Genomic DNA, 20,698 nt, shown 5'->3' with positions numbered 1-20,698 from the left:
CCCCAAAAAAAAAAAAAGGTTAATGTCCATTTCTGATAGGCCCCCAAAATGTCTGTCCTTCTCTAAGAACCCGTTCTAAGTCTCGTCTCTCCTTTCAACATCTCCTACTGGGTGGCCAGTGAGTGCCCCTGACTGCAGGCCACCTCCCACCAACAGTCAGCTCCCACCCATGAGAGGACAGAGTGGGGAAGGGAGATCTCCAGCAGAAATCAGAAACTCAAAGCCCAACTGCTGAAAGCCACGCGGAGGCTTGAACCATGACTAAGGCAGGCAGACTGTCGGGTGAGTGCTACCGTGCTGGGCAAGTGAAAGACCACCGGCGCCAGGACTTCCGAGCAGAGGGCGCTCAGCTGGAGAAGCCCAAGCCTGGGAGAAGCGGAGGGCCTTTGGCTCAGCTGCATCCCTCAGTAACTGATGAGGAACAGGACCCGGAAAGTCGTGCAGAGAGGGGCACACTTCCAGCCAGCCATGCTGTTTAAAATGACAGCGTCCTGTTGACTTCGCCCTCACGGGGACAGGGAAGAAATGGGTCCTGTCCCTCCTGCTGTAGCACTACTAGCACATTCCATTCGATGCACAATATGCAACCGGGGTCTGGATCGGCAACGTCCCAATCTCCGTATTTCACCTCTGACAGACACGCCTTTCATACTTACTTGATTGGCACAGAATTGCCCTTGGCAACTAGTTATGACCCAAAGGTTTTAGAGTCTTGTCGATATTAATGCAAAAGGTGGGTTCCCCTCCCATACTTCTTAGGAGGCAGTTTCAGAGCACCCAGGGGCAGAGGCCCCCAGCCCTGCCCCGCACTCACCAGCTCCCCGAAGGTCGGTGACGGGCCCCAGCTGATTGTGCTCTCGTCCGCGGCCACAATGATGCTGCTCTTCCTGCAAACAAGCAGAGGCTCAGCCCCAGCCCCGCACCACCCCCCAAACAAGCAGAGGCAGAGGCTCAGCCCCAGCCCCGCACCACCCCGGCTTCCTGACAGGCTGCCTTGGGGTGCAAGTTAGCAGCTTTAAAAATCAAGGACATTCCAGCAACAACCCCAGAGAGCAAGCACAGCCAATGGGCTACAGGCTTTCCTTGAACTCCAAAGACTGTCCTAAGCAGGCCATTCAAGGACACTGCTATGAAAGGGGCAGAGCTTTAGGGGTAGGAACCAGAGGCCAGAGGCACCTGCTGCCCACCCTGCCGAGGCTCCAGGGCTCTCGGTAGGCAGTCACTTCTGGGAGGACCCACATGTTGGGAAGAGGACACCAAACAAGGAGGAAGTGAAAGCCCATCCCAAGGCGGGGGGAGGCACACTCCATACACAGCTCCCACGGGCTAGGGCTGAAGCCACACTGACCCGACACCACCCACTGCACACCTGCCTGCTGACTAACAGTCACCCACTTCACCAAGAGCTGGACAACTCAACAAGGTCCTCACATAAACCAACAACCTAAAGTTGTCGGTGCACCTAGTGTCAGAGCAACTAACATCCTACTGTTTCCAACGGCGTGTAACTCTGACCCTTAGCAGAAGCAGGGCGGGACCAAGCTCTGCCTGTGCGATTTTTCTGAAGACCACAAACTTCTAAAATGATGCCCCCTACAAAGACAGGGCCACCCTTTCCCCTGGTGCACCTCCTGGACTCTGGAATTCAGGGCATCTGACACCCTGCTGCGGACATGGCCACCTACCCACAGGCCAGGCTCCGGATCCTCCAGCCACACAGGTCCTGCACTGCCTTGGGGTACATGGTAGATTCACGGGAGGTGTTGGTGGCCCCCCAGAAGAACAGACCACCTGAGGGAAGACAAAACATTCCCACAGTGACCAGATGTCTCAGAGCGGACGTCTCATCTTCAGAACCAGCAGGGTTAAGACCAGAGGGTCAGACGACAGAGGGTCAGCTGGTTTAAGACAACCCTGGGCCTGGGCAGTCATGTGCCAGGATGCAAGAGCTCAGGACAGGACGTGGCTCCGTGGTTCTCCACTGAAGCACCCATGTGCAAGGGAGGGAAAAACCAGGACTTGGTTCTGGACACCTTTGCCCCAAGGCATAGGCAAGGGGAGGACGCCACTCACCCACTTCACTGACGGCAAAGGAGCAGGTGTAACCGGCATAGATCTGGGAGGCCCCACGCCCAGGGAAGTCAAAGAGCTTCACCAGACGGGGGACCATCTCGTCCTTCTGTTCTGCGTGGCCTAGTCGGCCATAGCCACCGAAGCCCCAGGAGAAGACTCGCTTCTGGGAGTCCAGCACCAGCTGCAGGGAGAGAGGAGACAGGGTTGAACAAACAGGCCTCTATCCTGACAAGCTGGTGCAGCAGCCAATGACAAAGGAGCAGCAAAGCCCGCGGTACTCTGCACTGCCTCCTGCGGCGGGCGGAGGCACAGGAACACGATGCTTTCGACAAGGCCAGTGTGCAGTCTGCTCTGCCAGGGACTCCGTTTTCTGTTCTTTATTTTTTAGCAGTTCAGATATTTTTAGTTACAGAAAAACCACCTTTTCCAAGGGCGACCCAGTGAGATGGAGGTCAGAAGGAAGGTGCAGGCATCTGGCATTTCACTCTTCAAACTCTTGCTCCAAAACCTGGATGTGAGGGAAGGGTCCCTCCCGGGGACTCTGGGAGTGACTGGCATGACAGAGGGGCCTCTCTGGTGGGGTGGGTGGGGCTGCAGCCTACCCTTGGACACTGGATTGTTGTGACAGGGTTCCAAGTGCCAGTCAGTTGACATGATTCTTGGGGGGCTTACATTAAGACCCAGAAAGCCAAGGGTGGCTTATTCTGTAGGATTCTGAATGACAATCAGGAAATAAGCCTTTATCTGGTGCAACCATCATTTCATTTTTCTTGGAGCGGATTCAAAGGATGGTCAGGTCGTTCTGTGGGTCGACTGCACGTGTGGCGCCCTGTGCCTTCAGGAAGAAGCTGTGCACGAGGCTGGCGTACTGTGTGGTGGTGGGGTTGTCCACGGTGCTCTTGATGGGGATGAGGCTGGCGTACTGTGTGGTGGGGTTGTCCATGGTGCTCTTGATGGGGATGAGGCTGGCGTACTGTGTGGTGGTGGGGTTGTCCACGGTGCTCTTGATGGGGATGAGGCTGGCATACTGTGCGGTGGTGGGGTTGTCCATGGTGCTCTTGATGGGAATGCCTCCTGTGTTCGCCGCAATGATTCCCTGCACTCCTTTCTGGCTCTGAAGTCGCTTCAGTGTCTCCTCCGCCTCTGCCATCCTGGACCAACCTGGGAGCTCCACGTCACCGACACTCAGCCCCAGCCCCCACCCTCTCTCTGTTCTAATTTTTAAGCCACATGTCCCTCGCTTGTCAGAACAGGGCTGTCTCCAGACAGGAGGGCAAGACAACTGCTTTTCTATGACAAGCTTGATTAAACTACAGAGAGAACAAAGGGAAAGGCCGCCTGCCCTGGTCTTTCTTCAGTCTTCCTCTGCTCACAGCCACACACCTGATGTGCACCTGGACTTTGCTCACAGCCACACACCTGATGTGCACCTGTAAAGTGAGCAGAGGCTCTTCGGGCATTTGAAATCTGCCTTCAGGCCAGGTGCTGGCAGTGGTCATGCAACTGGACCACCTGGGAGAGGTTCTGGGTCCCGGTCCAGGGTGTTCTCGCAGTCATGATCCAGACTGGCTAAGACTGGGTGGACTGAGATGAAGACCATATATATATTTTTTTTTTTGGGGGGGGGGGTTTGTATCTCTGTCTTATGGGGAAAAAAAAAAAAAAAACTTTAAAAGAACATCTTTAGACTCTCTCCTCACCTCTCCACCCGTGTCTAATGTCCCATGTCTGAACAGTGGGGATGCACAACTTACACAGACTGAGTAAGAGGCCCTGAACAGGGTCCAACCTCATTCCCAGACTCCGCTTCAAGAATCAGTTATAGTGGGGGGACTTTGGCAGGAACTGAACCTCCTAGTTAAACCCACTGTGTACCAGGGCAGGGAAAAAAGAGTCCAAGGGAGGGAGGTGGGCCTGAGGTCGCCCGGCGTGTGTCTGGACTCCTAGCCCACCGCTCTTTCAACAGCAAGAACGGAGCAGCCCCCAGACACGCTGGGAGAAAAGGCACCTCCGACAGACATGGGTGAGAACCGCACAGCGGCTTACCCACAGTAACGATTAAGAAAACAACTCCAGTGATCACAACCCACGCCGATCTTCAGACCCCTCGTGTGGGATACTGTCTACCAACCTGGAGAGATGACCCTCTGTTGGGATCAGTTCCTGGGCAAAGCCACGTGAGGGGACACGAGCAGGTCACCCTCTCCACGGTGACTCGGGGCGAGGGGAGCTCAAGCTCACTCACCGTGTGGTTAGCGCCACAGGCCACGTCTCGCACCACCACGTTGGGTACCGGCAAAATCTGCCCGTCTTTCGTCTTCTCAATGAAGATGGCCACTCGCCGGGGCACCAGCTCACAGTCATACTCTATCCGCTGCGCCCGGGCGATGAACTTCCCATCCGAGTTATGTCCTGGAGTGAGCAGAGGAGCCTGTCACCAGCGGCGCAGAGAGGGCCCTGACAGCGGGCAGATCTACTGCAGCGGGCAGCTCCTAGGCGGAGTCTGCAGCATCTTCCCTGACCCGGTCAGCCTGAACACAAAGGCAGCGGCCGCAGTCCTAGACCTGGCCCATTAAGAGGGTCAGGAAACCAGTTTTGTGGAATGAGACCAATAATTCTTTCTTTAAAAGATAATTTTTAAGAACTATTTATTTCATTTTACTATTACTATTATTATTATTGTTCAATTTGACCGGGGTGGGGGGGGGAGCAGAAGAAAGGGAGAGTGAGAAACCAAGTTGCCAGGTCTGGGACTCGAGCTGGTCAGTCATGTGGGAGTCCAGCACCTTAACCACCATGCCACCTGTCAGCCCTGAGACAAATTGCTCTTTAAAAATAGACAGAAAAATCAAAAACAAAAGATACTCTATGTAAGGGCTTACCTTATGGAAATCCTTAGTCCACATTCTACATTCAAATTGGGTGGTCCCATAAAATGTACTGCCTACCACGGTGGCAGTCAGAAGGATGGAAACTGACACACGAGTAAACAGTCTGTGAGTGCGATCTGGGCCCCACTTGGGGGGTGGAGGGACAAGAAGCCCCAGATGGGTCAGGAATGAATAGAAGTGCAATACACAATTCCAGACTGGTTTTTATAAATTTTGTCTTAGAACTTGAAAGTCTGGAATTCTACTCTCCAATTGAAGCAATCAAGAGTTCACAAGGACCCAGGGCAGTCCCGGCAGCTATCCGGTCCTGGGAACACCCTGGACGCTCGTGGCTGTGGCTACCACCACACTGTGAACACTGCCCCCAGGTGCATGCCACGACTGTCAGGGGCCAGCTACTAACCGGCCGTGTCACGGCATGCCAGGTACTCCCAGCACTCCCTCTGGTTTGCCTGCCTTTACATCCACCTTTTACAGGTGTTGGGGTGTGTGTGTGTGTGCACGTGTGAACACGCCGTGCTTAGTAACCTTGGAATTACAACCAAAGTAAGTACAATAAAACCACTGGGCTTGCTTACAGGGCACTGGATTACAACGCCCTTCCCACAAGCAGTGTCATGATGCCACGCTCCACACCTGACATGTTCTCTTCCCACTGAGCCGGTCTATGGAAAAGCCTGACAGGCCCCGTCTGGGATTCCCCTGTCTGTTCAAGGCCATGAGGAACTTACTTACCTCGTGGTCAGTCATCGCACTTCAGGATATGGGAGCGCTCTCTCTCACACACACTCAAATATTTTTAAACATGCGCGGTCTTTGGGACAGTCTGAGTAAAGCGGCTAACAAGTTCTTGAGCCCTGAGTGACAGCAGAGTGCTGGAAACTGCCCGGGACAATCCCCAGAGGATGCAGGAGCCACACTGAGGGACTCTTTTCTCCTTCCTCCTCCTTTAAGGGCGCTGCATGACCTCAGCTTTCCCCCAAAGGACAGGGCAGCAAACCGTGGGACAAGACATCTTCCTCGCTTCTTAAAACCAAATTAAACGGTGTGTTCTTATCGCTGCCTGGCCTGACCCAGTAAACGTGTGGCCAGAAAGAGCATGTGCTCGAGTGAGTGCCGTGACATGGTTACGTTCCCGTTCCAAAAGGTGGATTTTGATACGGGGTTGAAAATATATTTTAAAGTTAAGCTGGTTAGGTAGGAGTAACTGATTCTATGGGTACAAATGAAGCCAATTCCAACTGCCTTTAGGTGCATAGACAACTAAGTGCATGGGATTGTCCAAAGTGCTCAAATGGAGACTGGTATCCAGTAACTGCTCTGAACATGGTAACAGTCATTACCAGTCCTAAGACCTTTCATGTTTCGTGAAGGAAGACTGACTGCTAGGAGGAAGTGCCTGCCGGGAGGCCGGCAGCAGGAGCTGCACACGTTGCAGGAAGCAGACAGCACTTCCGGTGTTCTGCCCAGGGCTGGGTACAGCATGAGGCCTGTGGCCATGGAAACGGCTTCTCCAACAGTCTCCTGTAACTCCTCAGCAACCAGCACGAATGTGCAGAAGGAGCTGTTTGTTCATCCTTATTCGCTTCTACCTCGAGGTATATTTAGTTTCACAAAGTCACTGTTCCCGACAGTCTAAGGCCACCGAGTGGCTCTGCAGTCTATTTATACATGTTTCCATCTGCCCGCTGCTAATGACGCGAGACCCGGCAACCCAGATCTGGAGCTGCGACAGGAGAGGCATGTGGCTGCAGCTCAGGAGCCAGCAGAGGGCGCCCACGCCTCACCTCCTCCTCCTGAGGACTCCCAGGAAGGGGTTGGCATGGAGGGAGGGCGTCAGGAAGAAAATAACACCTTATAGTGTCAGATGGGAAGAGAAAATGGAGACCTTGCAAAATTACGATTGGAAGACATTTCCCACTTACTGGGAATTGCTTAACCTTAATCTTGTATAATTTTCTAGTTTCTGATGAACGCAAATCTTTGTGAAACTAAATGAAGGTGGCTTGAATTTTTTTTTTTTTTTTTTTTTACAACTTTGAAATCCTTTTATAGAAGTGAATTCTTAAATCAGAAGAAAGAACCTTTTGTTAGACTCTAGTCCTGGCTTTCATTGAGGCACGTCATTGTACTATTCTAGAGCCCCGTGAGTTCCGCCACGCTGTCCCACTGCACGTGGGCCCCACTTAATGGATAAAGGCTATTATCCACGATCAATTACCCACATGCCTAACATGTGTGTGCAGCCCCACACTGACTTCTGGTTCCAAACACACAGCTAGATTACAGAGCTTTCAGAAAGTCTGAGGCATACCCAGCTGGCCGTATTCAGGGCACCCAAAGGAATAGAGGTTTCCTTTGCAGTCCATTATCATACTGAATTCAGCCCCGCAGGCCATTTTGGTAATTGGCTGGCCGTTGTACATTATCTGAAAAGAAAAAAACGGTAACTTTCAGACATTTTGAAAAGACTGATGAAAAAGTCCCTACCTCTCTGCACGTTGGTGAGAAATAACTCGTAGGTCACAAAAGACATTACTAGACTCAACGATTCTGGAGAAAAGCTGAGGGCACTTCTGTAACATGAATCTCGAGACGTATATACAGAAATATCCGCCTGACCCCCACCTTCCTAGGATAGGGTGGAGGTCAAATGCGGCACAATCACATCCCTGTCCTTGTCCCCAAAAATGCCTGTCGACGTGCCTTCCGCTGATGCTCAGCAAATGCTGAGTTTGAAGACCAGCCACGGTAACCAGGGTCAGAGAGATGAGGCAGCCTGTGACACCCCAATGGCACTTCAGCCCTAGTCCTGATGTCAGTGCCCACTTTTAAAACAACAAAGGATGGGAACCAGCAGTTAACGTAATGGCTTATGTTGCTGGACTCCCACATAGTCGACTGCGGTTCGCGTCCCGGACCCAGTGGCTTAAAACTCACGCCGGGCATGTGTGCATGCATGCCCAAGATTCCAAGAGGAGAATGGAGTAGAAGGGACTGACGTTCCCCCCTGGGGGGTGATTTCTCGCTTTCTGTCTCTATGTCTCTGTCTGTCTGGCAAGTGCACACGTCCTATAGTGAAAACCTCTCAAAAAAACACAAAACAACAACAACAAAAAAAAAAACAAAGGAAATCTTAGTTAACTAGTTAATTGCCCATCAGTCTGAATAAACCATGCTACATCTTCCTTCACTGCTTCAGAGCTGCTCAGAAGCCACATGGCTCAAGGTCAGGCAGTTGAGGAGAGACAGCAGTAAAGGCCTTGAAGTTTAACGTGGAACACACCCGAGAGACAGCCTAGAAAGCTACCTACTGCCAACTAGTCTGAGCGAGCCCTTCACGGGGCAGAACAAAGTTACAGAACTGTATGAGCAGCACTAAAATGGGACGGGGCACAGGCCAGGCCTGTCCCAGCACACCTGCTTACTCTCGAAAACGGTGGAGATTCCACTCTGGAACAAGTGGCTGGCAGGATAGCAAGACTCCTGAAATCCTTCAAACCACAGAGAAGCTTTGCCACTGTCCCTGTCTCAGGACAAGAGCTCTGAGCCCTCCCTGCCACCGCCCCACTCTGCACTGTCCGGCCTTGTGTCTGTGGCGCCTTTCTGTGATCTGAATCCTAGCCCCGACTTAACCCTGTTTCTGAGGAACAGGATACTTACTACCTAACCCAGTTCTTGTTTGTGTTCTAAGCACCTGTAGCAGGTAGCTTTGAATAGGTCAAAACAAAGTGTTTGCAGATAAGACAAATTACATCCACAAAACATTTATGAGAAATGCACATAACATTTCTCACTTTCTTTAAAATAGGTCAAACTTAAAGCCGCTAACCGATTTCATCATTTGGAGAGAAGCCCTGTATTCAGGATGTTTTCCAACCTGACGACAGGGTAAAGCAGTTTCAAAGATCACAGCATGTGGGTTCCACTTAAAGCACCTAGGCCACCTCTTCTAAGGGATCGACGTACTCAACTGGTGAGAGGGAGTATCTGAGCCAGCTCAGGAAGTCTAACACAAAAGTCAGGAGGAGCAAAATGCCCCAGGGCCACAGTCGGGAGCAGATACCTGTGCAGGGCTGGGGACCGCGTCTGTCTGGTTGCCAAGGCCCAGCTGCCCCATCTTGTTCTCTCCAAAGGCAAACACAGAGCCCGTTTCTGGAAGGAAGCAAAGTGTCACAAAAGAGAAAAGAACGCTGAGGGTTTCGAGTTAGAATCAAGATTACAGGCAGCAAAATAAAAACAGCCGCTCAATGGCCTGCAGAATGCAAATGAGACGCTGTTCCCACCACCTTGTATCACAAGCAGAGCGGAGAAAACACAGCCCAGCACACCCTGGGCTGGGCCTCCCAGACCAGCTCCCATGGCCAGGCCCTGGGGTACCCTCTATGCCCTCAGGAAGCCATCCACACCCCAGTTTGGGCCATCTTTCTGGTGCTGACCAGGAGCCACCCAGCAACTGCACCCTGCCCATGGTGGACCACGTGGCTTCTTACCCGTCAAGGCCAGGGTGTGGTTCCGCCCACAGGCTGCAGATACGATCGCCTCGTGGCTGAGACCCTCGATGAGTTTGGGGGCTTCAACTCTCTTGGTATCGCCATGTCCCAGCTGCCCCTTCTCATTCCGACCTGCAGACCACAGTGAGATAAGGTGGGAAGGAGCTCCCCAACATGACGGCCGAGACAGGCGAGAGCCCCTCCAGCTTCTCTTCCCATGGGAGTGGGGCTGGTGGCGACGGTCAGACCCAAGGCCTCCCCCAGACACCTCAGCAGCTGGTGCTGGTGGCAGGTGCCTGCCGGGCTATACTGGCCAGTGTCCCTGCTGCCACCAGACGTGGGATGGCAGCACCCAGCCTGGATGCTGAGAGCGGGGAGCACGGGGCTCACTTCCATAGCACCCGCAGGGCAGGGCAGCCATCCCTGGCCCCTATGCTCAGATGCGTTTGCAGACTGCTGCTGCTGACACTGAACTTGCAGTGTAAGCACCACCATCTCTGGGCACCTGCTCTGGCCCATCTGGCTTCTGCCCATGGTTTCCTACCCCGACAATAGTCCTCCCAGAACAGCACCCACGGCGCCCCCAGGGTTCTCCCTAAGCACCCGTAGCTACGGGGAGCCTGGTGAAGTTCTGCCCTGGCCTGGGGAAGCACTGCAGCTGTGGATTCCTGGAGGGAGGGCCTGAGGGGCCAACCCCGCCACGGGGTGCTGTGCCATATACAGGACCCCTGGAAAACTGAACTCAGCTCCAAACACATGGGGCAGGTTGGGGGACCAAAAAGAGGCCTAGAAGCCCCAACCCCAACCTAGTTTCCAACAAGGGCTGCAAGGGTTCCAAAACAAGTTCAACTGGCCACTCCCAGGGCCATGCCTCTAAGAATGCGCATAACCTAACACTTGGTGATGCTGATGAAGATTTTACACTTCCAAAAAGCAAGTTTCACACCCTTCCCAACAATAACCTTTTGCCTTTGGGTCATGAGAAACAGGAACAGCAGAGTGACAGAGAGAAGTGCCACCCACCCCAGAGGGGCCCACAGCCATGGACAGCCTTGCCTACACAAGGACGTGCTCCCAGAGGGAAGCTGCCCTCCAGCTGAAGAATGACTTGGGCCAGCCCCAAGTGTGGTGGTTAAGGCTGGATCCCACGTGGCCCACTGCACGGTTCACATCCTGGACCTGGCACCTTGCAAAACGCACTGGACGTGCACGCGTGCACACCTTCGAGATCCAGAGGAGAGGAGAAAGGACTGAGCATGGCTATCTCCCGTGGAGAGTGATCTCTCGCTCTCCTCCATCTCTCTCCAGTGAGTATAAACACCCTGTAGCAAATTTTTTTTAAAAAGGGGGCGGCTCAAAGGCCAACACCAGCATTCTTCCAACGGGGGCAGCCTAGCTCGCAGCTGAGTGGCAGGCCAGGTACGCCTTAAGCTCGTGGTGAGGGCTTCTGGCTCTGGACCACGTGGGTAACGCGTCAACCACTCTCCAGTGGCCCTAACGCTATGGACACCGACAACACCCTTATGCCTTTTAGATTGACTGATGGAGGACTCATGACCCCCCACCCACCCCCTCACAGCACACTGTGCACGGGGCCACGAGGGCGCGCTCTGAGGGACTGTTAGACGTGCATCACTCCCAGTCCGCAGGGTCAGCACAGAGGACACTGCAGAACTGCCACGTACGTGGGACTCAGGCAGGAGAGTGGCGCCTGCACAGGCACGCCACGTGGGTGCAGTGCATGGGGGGAAGCCACACCTCCATGCCAACCAGGAGAAACAAAGACCGTGGCAATGTCACATGTCATCAAGAGGCTATGAAGTATAAATCTGGGCCAGACACACTTGTTAGCTTTTTTTCAACAGAATTATAAAATTAGCAGAGTGCAGGGAAGACAACAGATGTTAATATATTTGGACTTCGGTACAGCAGCCCATAAAATCGCAAAAAACGGTCCTAACAGACTGAAATAAAAACGCTGTCATATGGACTAGAAGCTAGCCAAAGGACCAGAAACAAAGGGTGGGGACAAATGCCAACATACCCAGCTGGAAGAGGAGTCCAGGAGCTAGCAGTCAATACCTTATTAGTCAATACCTTATTAACGATGTGGAAGAGGAACGAGGCAGTAGCAGGAAAGCCATCTGCTGAGGACCAGCTAGCAGAAGGGCTTGGGGATAAAACGAGCCTTAGTCAATACCTTATTAACGATGTGGAAGAGGAACGAGGCAGTAGCAGGAAAGCCATCTGCTGAGGACCCTGACGGGGAAGGGGTGCTAAAGGCCAGGACAGGGGATCCAGCCCAAGACCTAGGTGAAGGAGCCGGCGAAGGGAACTGAACTGTCTGGAGAAATGGCCTGACACATGAGCAAGATATGCGGTGAGCTGCAGAGACTGCAGACCTGCGAGAGCCTCCGGAGTGGCGAGCAGCACGCGCCCAGCAGAGATGGCGGCTCGCTCACCACACACGGTGACAGCTCCATAGCCAGTGGCATTTAAACGGGCAGGAACAAAGGTCTGTGTCACGCCGTGCAGCAACGCAAGGGGTCGACCTGCTGGAGGGACAGCATGCCTGAAACAGGCCTTCGATTTCAGGCACCTCAGTCAGGACACCAGGGAAAGGGCCCCTCGAGAAAGATTCAGAGAATCGGGGCTACACACGGACAAACCCGGCACAAAGGTTTGCAAGGTGGGGCTTTGCAAAGTTGGGAAGATAAAACGGGCTGCGAGAGAAGGCTTGAGCCTCTTTCCCACCGAGGTAAACAGAAGGATGCAACCACCCATGAGGGCCAGCAGATGGCATAGCGGTCACGCCATGGGACCACCGTTTGGGTCCTGGACCTGGTGGCTTGAGACTCACACCAGGTGCTGTGTGCATGCCACGATCCCAGGAAAATGGAGAAGGGACAGTGGTATGGCCAGCCCCCGGGGGTGATTTCTCATTTTACCTCTCACTGTTTCTCTCTCCAATGACGCACACACCCTAAGACAAAAACCTCTTAAAAGGAGAAACGGAAAAAAAAAAAAAAAAAGGGACATAACTGTGTGAGAAAAGCTCCATGGCCGATGGCCCTGGGTGGCGTGGCAGGGCCCAGCCTACGCGCAGTACTTACCCCAGCTCCACAGCTTGCCTTCCGTGGTGATGAGGAGGCTGTGGGCCGCACACGAACCCGAAACCACCGTCCGCACCCGGACCCCAGAGAGGCACCCATATCTGTGGGGCCCCCACAAGTTCTGACCGAGATTGCGGTAAGCAGCTGCAAAGAGAACAAGAACGCAAGTCAGAACAACCCCGAGCAGGGCCATGTGGGTGATGGATTCCCCAACAGGCACTAGCACCAAGGGCCGAAGCTCCTTAGGGTACCACGCAAAGCTCACCAGGGTGACATCTATCACCCGATTCTCTAGTAGCTCCAAAGCCCAAAGAGCAAACTGCCCTAGGAGCTGGCAGGGCCCTGACTCACTGGCCCCTCACAATGTTGTCACCCACCTCGGACCTGCCCTACAAGCCTCGGCTCCCGTGTGACTGCTATTGCCCACACCAAGCCCCAAGCCCGGCTCTTGGTCCATCCATGAGGCTTGAGATGGGCCTTCCTGCAGCCCTGTCCACGAGGACAGGGGGTTCCTCACTCTGCAAATAACCTGCACCACCCACCGCTTCTCACTCCAGTACCTTCCTCAGGTTCTCTCCACCTCTCCTGTCCCTAGGCCTCTACCTGCAGCCAGAGAAGGTTCTCTCTGACTAGTGTCCCCATCCCCCTGCAAGTCACCTACGCTTCTGCTTCTAGCAGGACTCTCAAGGCCCTTTGCAGAGGGGCCCTGCATACCCCTCCCCCGGCTCCACTCCAAACACAACCTTCCTCCTTTTCCAGGCACCTGTCCCAGTGTGTTGGCCTTCCCTGCCCCACTCATCTCCAAAGCTCAGGTCAAGCAAGCACTCCTCCAGGATGCCCTCCCAGGCCACCTCAGGCTTAGAAACCTCCCCTTTGATATGAGGGTCCCTGCCCTAATACCCCACATAGCCCATCACAGAACTTCTATTGAGCCTCCGCTGGCCAGTCCTAACTCTAACCCTTTGGGTGACAGTGACCCAAAGTCCCGAGCTAGGTCACCCTCGTCTGCCTGGGGTCCAGGACACGTAAGCACTAGCAGGACCGTGGGAGGGGAGAAGCATCACCTCACCCTATTAGTGGACAGGGGGCACGAGCAAGTTCCTGACTGATGTTTTCAATCTGGGGCTCTCGGAAGCGTCTCCAGGACTGTTTGACTGTTTAGAAACATCAACCACCACCAAGCTGTGTGCCAGGCTGATCTGGAGGGAGGAACTGACCAACAGGCTGGGGCTCACCAATCACCTGGCTCCCTGGAAGACTAGAGCTCGAGTCACACCTGGCACAACAGCAACACACCCGGGGGTGAAAAGAAATCCAACAACTTCCAGGACAAAGAGCAAACCAGCGACAGCCCCACAGGCTCCAGGACAGCTTTTCAAGAAACCTAAGCAGGCACCTCAGCAGTAGCTGCATCTTCGCCCTATTTATCATGAAGGCCAAGTGAAAGGTGCTGCAACCGCGACTCCGGGGGGGAAGCAGGCACACGGGCACACAGCTGGGCCAGGCGGGCTCGCCCACAGCAGGTGCTCATTGGTCTGCCCACACAGCATCGCTTCAAGGCTGTGTGAGTACCAACACCCAGCATGGCATTAGCCCGGGAGAGAAGGGACCCTCTCAGCCACCCAGCAACTCTGCCCAGGAGAGTCTGAGACAAACTAAGTGTCTGGGAGCGGCCCAGGGCTCCACAGCCAGGCTTGGCTGGCATTACCTCCCAGGGCTCCAGACCGGAAGACTGGTCCTCCTCAGAGCCACAGCGGGGACCACTCCCCTAGCGTGTAAATGAGCAGGACCCCCTGCAGGTCTGCCAGATCAGCTACACCATCCTCAGTCCAGCTGGCCTGAAGGCCCACTTCAAAGGTGGACAAGAGAGGGTAGGTGGCCAAGGCATTCTTCCCTCTGCTTTGGGAGCCAGTGGGAAAACGAGCCCTCCCTCCCTTCCCTCTGTGTGCTGGCGAAGGTTACAGAGGGCCTAGGGCTCTTTAAAAATGTTTTTAAAGTGAAAAAAGTTATATGAAACTTTATTCAGAGGAAGAGGGAAAAAAAATATATCAAGGAAATTCTTGAAATGAGCCTAATTTAGGATGACATTTATTCACCTAGGGCAAGAGTCTGCTTCTGACCTGCCAGGGAGCTTCCCGCCCTGTGCCCTCAGAGGTCAAGGGGAGGCTGAGCTGGTAGCGGCGGACTGAAGCCGTCGGGGCCACCACCCTGGGCAGCGCCACTCCACGTGCCGTCGTCCAGAGGCGACCAAGCCGAGAGCAGGCACTCCAACCCAGGCCTTGCGCCTGTTTCCTGCTAGAACGCACGTCCGCTCCAGCCTGCATACTTTGGGCTGGGGAAGGATACTCCTGTAAGAGCAGCTTTGAGAGGTGATGCAACCCGGCACGGGATTAGCAGATGCCCCCGCACACAGAGCTACATCTTCACAGACCAGGAGGCACAGTGGGACCCCAGCCATGTGCAGGCCTGCCCCTCTATGTGGTTCGGGCCCGGTTCACTCAGCTGGACCCGGAAGCTACAGAGACTCCTGCTGTTTTCAGGGAACAAGATGATCTCGGCGACCACGCTGAGGTGCGAGGGTGTGCCATGAGCAAATATTTGTTCATGGGCAAAGCAGTATTGGGAAGCACTTTGGGAATCTCTCCAAATGAAATCAAGACACCATAAAATGAGGCGAGGTGCCAGCCTGCTTCTCAGGGATGGGCCTGTTTCTCCTGGGGAGAGACACCAATTTTCTAAAAGCAACTGGGGACAAAAAGTTCCTTCTTCCGACCTCTCTGCTCCCCCTCCCCTCCTGCAGGCTGTTACTTGTTCTGTCAAACCAGTTCCTGCAACAACAATTTGGCAGCTTGCAGAGAAATGTGGACTCTTCTGCAATGTCTGACATTCTGACACCTGACATTTGACAAATGTCTAGGACATGAGAAGGAAGATGACAAGGAAGCGGCAATGTTTATTTGAGGGTACTATTCATATTAATCTTAATGGAACTTTTTTTTTAAGCGGTAGAATTGTGAGAGACTTGCAGAAGACCAGAATTCAGATCCAATTCCATCACTAGTGGCTGTGTGGACTCAGGCAAGTCACTCTGCCTCTCTGAATACACACACAACTGGGACAATACCTACCTGGTGGGGGGGGCCACAGCCAGCACACGTGAAACACTCTAACACATTCGTAGGAACAGTTTTTCATACCTTGTTGTTTAGGCACTTCTTTTCGACCAATCAAGTCCCAGTTGGTTGCCCCAAATATCAAAAGCTGCCCTTTGCACTTAGACCCTTCAAGTTTCTACAGAGACAGAGAGAAGGGAAAGAATTAGTTTATAAGGCTACTTCTAGCATTCCAAGTCTATCCAAAGACAGCAGGAAACAAAAGGAAGAAACTGTTAGTGCTTTTCCCTGGGGGCTCCCCACATAGGGCACTCACTGGGTCCACCCACCTGCCCCTCAACTGCGTTTCCACTCACCCCAAATCTGCCTGAGCAGCTCGGTTATGCCGTCACTTTTACCCTTTGACTGCCAGGTTACAACGATCCCCCTTCACTGCAAACCAATGCACGGGACTTGCCCTGCTGCACCAGGCGTGAACGGCGGCCCCTCCCCGGGACCCAGCCTACGTCCCCATGGCCAGTGCAGCAGTCCACGGGCCACGCCAGCCTCAGGAGGCCTGTGTCACATCTGTATGGAACCACACCACAATCCTTCCCACCCTGCCAAGAGCCCTTCCAGGGGACCTGGGAGGGAGAATATCAGAGACCAGTGTCCGACTCCTCCACTGGAGGGAGGGAGAGCTGCATGTCCACGGGATGGGAGGGTCTATCGACGTGGCCTTCTCACTGCTGGCCCCAAGCCAGGGAACAACGAGTGGAACGAGGGTCCCCGGGGTCAGGCTGTTGTTTCACGGTACTGCAATTCTCGTCCTCAATCACCTCAACACAGAGTCACTAGGGCCACCGACTCTGGTAGTGGAAGTTTGTGCCATTTGAAAAGGCCACCATCCAATTCTGGGTGGCACTCACAATATTCTCAGAACTTTGCTTTTTTAAATGTCAAGATAGCGTCTTCTGAAGAAGCAGACCATTAATCATAGTCAATTTGGAACTGTCCACTCAGGGCAACCTTAACTTCACTTTCTACTTTCATTCTTCACATCATCGTCCCAGACATTAAAAGGAAAGCGGGCTCCTTCTGCCTACAGTCTTCTTGGAAGCCTTCAGGTAAAAAGGCCAGTTCCAGATGTGACCACTCTAACCTCTACACGGAGATGGCCTAGGCTGGAGAGGTTGCAGCAGTTCCGACCAAGCATATTTAAGATCATGCATCTTAACGATAAAGACTTTCCTGGGACCAGCAGTCGGCATAATGGCTATGTCACTGGACTCCCATGTAGTCGACCGTGGTTCGAGTCCTGGACCCAGTGGCTTAAACTCACACCAGGCGCGTGTGCGTGCATGCCCAAGATCCCGAGAGGAGAATGGAGAAGAAGGGATTGCGGCGTGGCCATCCCCCCTGGGGGTGATTTCTCACTTTCTGTCTCTCTCTTTCTGGCGAGCTCACTCACCTTATAGCAAAAGCCTCTCAAAAATAAAAATAAAAATAAAAAAGGAAAGAAAGAAAAAGACTTTCCTTTCCTTTCCAGAACCCAAACCTGACATCCAGATGTCCCAGAGTACGGGTCCCAGCACGCTGGATACCACCGCCATTGTCTATGGTAGGAGGAGGATGGTCAACCTATGCCCTACACACAGCTCAGAGCGGAAAGGAAGCAGCCCAGGAATGCAGGATGAATTATTCAGAGAAGGCCTGTCACAGGGGAGGCCACCCCTGCAGCACCCGCATACTCAGATTACTTGCAAGGGGCCTGGTTTCCTCCAGTTATCTCCCCTTCTCTGTGTCACTGGCAGGCATGGTAGGAATGTCCTACAGGGCTAGTGAAGTTGGGGTCCTCCTGACAAGGTCCTGTGGAAGAAGCCCACAACAGAGACAGAAAGGAACTAAGGCATGGGCGACAAGTGGCCAGGCCAGAAGCAGCATGAAAAGCGGCCTCGGAATGATGGGTACTCTAGGCCGGCAGCCCCCCAGGCAGCCGAGCTTCAGGGGTGCCTGTGTTCACTACCTGACGCAGCGATGCTCTCCCACAGCCAAACTGTGCCAGTACTGCGGCCACCGCAGGACCCTGGGCTCCACTGGGCAGAGGGCACGGGCTGTGTTCAGAGGGCCGGAACTTGCCACAATATCCTTTGGGGGGTGGGGGCTTCTAGGTGACTTGGGCATGGCCCATCAACACTGGCCAATCCAGCCAACCTTTCTGACAACAGATGTCTGTGGAAAACCCTGGCAGACCGGGTCGACGTACCAGTGCCTGTAATGGGCACGAGCTGCTCTCTCGTTCAAGTTTCCCCGTCACAGAATGTTCTTTCCTTACGCACTGGACGGAACTGTGTGATCTACACAACCGTATGCTATAAGCTGCTTATCTCTCTCTGTAAATTCACCCTTCTCTCCACGTTACACGGAATAAAAATTTTAAAAAGGAATAAAACTCCTAAGGCCCCTAAATTACAGCCCATGTTCCTATTTATCACAGACCTAAGCCTGTGAGGCAGGACAGAGACCCCAGGGAGGGGGCTCAGGTGACCTCTAAGGCTCACTCAGCCTTCACTGATGCACAAAGAGATTGTAAAGAGGTTTTTTGTTTTGTTTTGTTTTGTTTTGTTTTTTGATGAACACAGGGTCTGTGATAGTCTTTGTGTCTAAGGTCCGTGTGGCGGAAAAGCCTGAGAAGTGTCCCATAGGATGGGTGAATTTCAGTGTCTTGGATGCCTCCAGTAATGAATGTCCGTGGAAGAAATGTGCACTGAGCTTCTCCAACCAACAAAATGGGATTTCTGGTCCAAAGCGATGTCTGAATTATTGCCCAAGCGCAACGAATATGTGCAGAGGCCGGGAGTCAATCTTTTAACACATATCTGTTTAGGAGACGGCTGCTCTCAGAAGTCAGATGCCCAGAGAGAAATGCCAGCAACAATTCCCTAATGGGCAACAGACTTCAAACTCCGTTCTCAATTGGGTTTATTGGGTTCCTTCAGACTGACAGATTTGACTCAGGGTTCACAAAACCTCTGCAACCCAAGACTGGAAAAACTATTGGGTGTCAGGAAAATTATGTCCCATATTTGCATAGAAAAACAGAAAAACACATCAGGACTTCCCCAACGACCTAATACAAAGACCTGGGTGGCCTACGACGTGCTCTCGCCCGTTTCCCAGGACTCAGCTCACTTTCCCTGCTTTACAAGGTTATGAGGTTCACCAGGAACGGGGAGAATCACCCAGGCCCTGAATGCTCACCGGACATAACTAAGACAAACCTCAGGCCCTTGAGACCAGAATCATAAGCATGCTTCCTAAAGTGCACACCTCGTACTTGGGCCATGCCCTCCTCAGCACAGTAGCAGGCCACCTTGCACAAGCCCCGTATCTGTAGCTTTGGCAAGCTGAGGACAACATGGCTTTAGACAACTCTGGGGAGGCCGCGCTCACACAATCCTCCTTCGAGCTGCTGACTAGGAGCAAGGCTTGCACAACACTTGGTAAAAAAGCGCTTTCTGAAACAAGCTAGGGACTGCTGTCAGCTGTCAGCAGCATCAGACTCCCCAGGATGGGTTTTCAGGGGAGAACAGGAACCTGGGGCCAGACATCCTAGGCAGGAGGCCAACCCAGGACAAGGAGGAGGTCGCTGGCCCAGTCCTGCGGAAAGGCAATGGGGCTGCAGGGACCCAGCCCTGACCCTGAACCACTTGGCGGACGCTAGTGGAAACTGGGACCGGGGATGTGCACATTCCACAAGGCGTAACAGCATCAGTTGTTAAACCCCTGCTCTCTTGGATGCTGATGCTAGGACAGTGTACTGACCAGCTGAAGAACTACCTGCTTCACATGTCCTTCTGTTTTTCTAAGGGAATGCTTTTTAAAGGAGGAGAGACTGCAGAGCTCTCACATACCTGTTCTTATCTTACACATAGGTATCGCTAGCTTATATGCTTTTCTATATACGTAGGTAAGTGATATACCTATGCGTGTACATAAACAGGAATTTAAAGATCAAATGTAAACTGTGATGGACTGCAGCAACCACCCAAGAGAGCACACAGGAAGACTGACCCAGGTGCCACTTCTATGAGACCAGCCTGCTTCAGGAGCGCTGGAGGAATGGGCTAGGGGAGTAGCTAGTGCATACTGGTTCCTGTTAGACTAGCCTGTTGGGTGAATCTCAGCAAGGAGTAAGAATCTTTTACTTTCTGACAACAAACTCAATGCCCTAATAGGTCAACCAGAGCTGTGCAACTGGCAACTGCAGAGCAGATATTCAAACATGAAATCTAGCCCTTACAAATGCACTCAAAATAGAATAAAAGAGAGGCAGGGGCCCACCCCACCTTTCTTTCAAATTTTGTCCCCAAAACACTGTGACCGGAAGGAAAATGTCTGGAGTCCAGCACACTTCAAGAGACCTGTCAAAGGAGTCAAACAGGAATACATACCCTGTACTCCCGCTTCTCAGTACTCTGGCTACCTGGGACCAACTCACCCTAAACCCTAGCTAGACAAGACCTTCTGACAGCCAGGCAGTTGGTGATACCAGGTCTCCTCCACCGTTCAACGTGTTAACTTTTTTGGGAGTCCTAAAGCATTTCCACATGTCCACGTGTGCTTAGTTAAGGGGGGTACTGAGCTCTAACCCCACATGTCTTAGATAAGGCCCTCAAGCCCGGTGCCCAGCTGCCTGATCTGTAAAGTGCAGATAGAAAATGCATTACAACTCTAACCACTGGAACACAGCCTGAGCTCTGGGGAAAGCAGTCTGTTATAATTAACCTAAACATCCTCCAGTGTAGGGACTGAAGGGGAGAAAAGTCTCTCTCAAGTGTCTGACTTTAAATGCTTCTGAAAGTTTTGACCCATTCCCTAAAAAACGTGCCACACCATGACAAACTGCAAAAAGTTCCGGTGGGGATGGTGCAGACCCCAGGTTCAGAATCTGTAGGTCTGCAGGATTTTGCACACAACTAAGTTGCTTGGCCACAACCTGAATCGCAATTTGAGCAAACTGAAGCTCATTTAGA

The 20,698-nt window shown here is 53.0% G+C and overlaps 1 protein-coding gene and 1 pseudogene across 1 annotated transcript in view; both read right to left on the bottom strand.

The window, feature by feature from the left end:
* The window catches only part of RCC2 (regulator of chromosome condensation 2), a gene marked incomplete at its 5' end in the record, with an annotated part of 23,523 nt that extends 7,662 nt beyond the window's left edge, over positions 1-15,861 (bottom strand). Inside the window, 9 exon segments of the mRNA XM_014586549.2 lie at positions 815-887; positions 1,686-1,791; positions 2,074-2,254; positions 4,319-4,485; positions 7,279-7,393; positions 9,031-9,119; positions 9,458-9,589; positions 12,571-12,714; positions 15,768-15,861. Of these exon segments, the coding sequence (XP_014442035.1) occupies positions 815-887; positions 1,686-1,791; positions 2,074-2,254; positions 4,319-4,485; positions 7,279-7,393; positions 9,031-9,119; positions 9,458-9,589; positions 12,571-12,714; positions 15,768-15,861 (1,101 nt within the window).
* Positions 2,386-3,459, bottom strand: LOC102480086 (dynein light chain roadblock-type 1 pseudogene; annotated as a pseudogene).
* Positions 15,862-20,698: the final 4,837 nt, after the last annotated feature.

Source organism: Tupaia chinensis, unplaced genomic scaffold (assembly GCF_000334495.1).
Source record: "Tupaia chinensis unplaced genomic scaffold, TupChi_1.0 Scaffold000146_1, whole genome shotgun sequence".
Lineage (NCBI taxonomy): Eukaryota > Metazoa > Chordata > Mammalia > Scandentia > Tupaiidae > Tupaia > Tupaia belangeri.
Note: the sequence above shows the minus strand (reverse complement) of the source record. Positions and strands in the feature narration are given on the sequence as shown.